The 1,527-nt window shown below is 64.1% G+C and overlaps 1 protein-coding gene across 1 annotated transcript; it reads right to left on the minus strand.

Annotated features, from left to right (window-relative positions):
- Positions 1 to 588: 588 nt before the first annotated feature.
- Positions 589 to 1,119, minus strand: NEUROG1 (neurogenin 1). The gene has a single exon (XM_066328809.1). It carries the CDS (start codon positions 1,117 to 1,119, stop codon positions 589 to 591), a length of 531 nt encoding a protein of 176 aa, XP_066184906.1.
- Between the last annotated feature and the right edge of the window lie 408 nt (positions 1,120 to 1,527).

Consider the following 1,527-nt stretch of genomic DNA (forward strand, 5'->3'; position numbering starts at 1 on the left):
AAGAGGTATAATAATAGAATAAAGCTCTTTATGTACAAAAATACAATTTTCATATGAATGAACATCTTGAATAAATTAAACCGCTCTCTGGTCCAGTTGCTGAATACCCCGTGTCTGCTCCCACTCTAAAGCAGGCCGGCCGCGCTGGGGGTCAGCATCTATAATGCATGAGGCTCTCCGCTGTCCGCCGGCTGCGGGGTCCCATCGGGGCCGGTGCTGGGACCCCCGGGAGGGGCTGAGCCGCCCCCGGGGCAGGGCCGGGGAGACGCGCTGAGCCCCGCGCTGCGCCCCGGGCCGCATCGGCCCCTTAAGCCTTTTCATGGCATTGTCAGGGCGTTCAAACCAAATTTTCATGCTCGTTTTTCTTCGCTGGAGAGCTACAAATTGTAAAATTGACTTTTCACCTCGTCTGCGGCAGCAAATCTGTCGCTTTTCTTCTTCACAGTTTTTTTTTGTTTTTTTGTTTCGGAGTGGCGCGGGAGGCGAGGGGGGGTCGGGAGGAAAGGGCTGGGGGGGGAAGGAGAGTGATGAAAAGTGCAACGGGAGGATGCCCCCCTGGGCCGAGCGGCGGGCGGAGCGCGGGCCGCGCTAGCGGAGGGGCGCGCCCGGGCCGGCGGGCAGCCCGCGGAAAGCCCGCAGGCTCTCGGCGGGAGCATAAGCGCAGTCCTCGGAGGTGGCGGGGCTGCTGGGGCCAGAGGCGGAGGCGCAGAGCGAAGGGGCGGACGGGGAGGCGCTGGACAGCCAGGACCCCGCGTCGCTGCCGGGGCTGGGGGGCGCGGCGGCCCCGCGGAAGGCGGGGGGCGGCGGGAGGCACTGCTCGGCCAGGCGGAGGGTCTCGGACAGGGCCCAGATGTAGTTGTAAGCGAAGCGCAGGGTCTCGATCTTGGTGAGCTTGGTGTCGTCGGGGAAGGTGGGCAGGACGCTGCGGAGCTCGTCCAGGGCGGCGTTGAGGTGGTGCATGCGGTTCCGCTCCCGGTCGTTGGCCTTGACCCGCCGGCTGCGCTTCAGCGTGTGCAGCAGCGCCTCGGTCCGCGCCCGCGCACGGCCGCGCCGTCTGCGCCGTTCCCGCGGAGCGCCGGGCTCCGCGCCGTCGCCGCTGCTGGGCGCCTCGGCGGGCATCCTGCGGGAGAGAAGCCGGAGCCCCGTCACTGCCTGGCGGGGCAGGGGAGGATGGAGGGGGGAGCGAAGGGGAAGGTGCGAAGCTGCCGGGGAAGGGGTGGGGGGGAAAGGAAAAAATATAAATATAACGAAGAGGGTGACGGTGCGAGTGCTTGGCAGGTGCCGGCGCTCCCGTACTCACATGGAAAGGCACTCCCGGGGATGCGGTTAAGCAATAACGGTATAAAAGCAACAGAGAGCAAAAAGCCCAGCCCGTCGCTACGGGGAAAAGCAGGGGACTCGGCGGCGAAAAAAAAAAAAAAAGGCGGAAAAAAAAAAAAAAAAAAAAAAAAAGCCAAAGCCCGGGGAAAGGCGGGGCGGGGGGACACGCGACCGCGCGTGGCTTTGAAGTGCTGCGGGCTGCGATCC

This window comes from Sylvia atricapilla, chromosome 14 (assembly GCF_009819655.1).
Source record: "Sylvia atricapilla isolate bSylAtr1 chromosome 14, bSylAtr1.pri, whole genome shotgun sequence".
Taxonomy (NCBI): Eukaryota; Metazoa; Chordata; class Aves; order Passeriformes; family Sylviidae; genus Sylvia; species Sylvia atricapilla.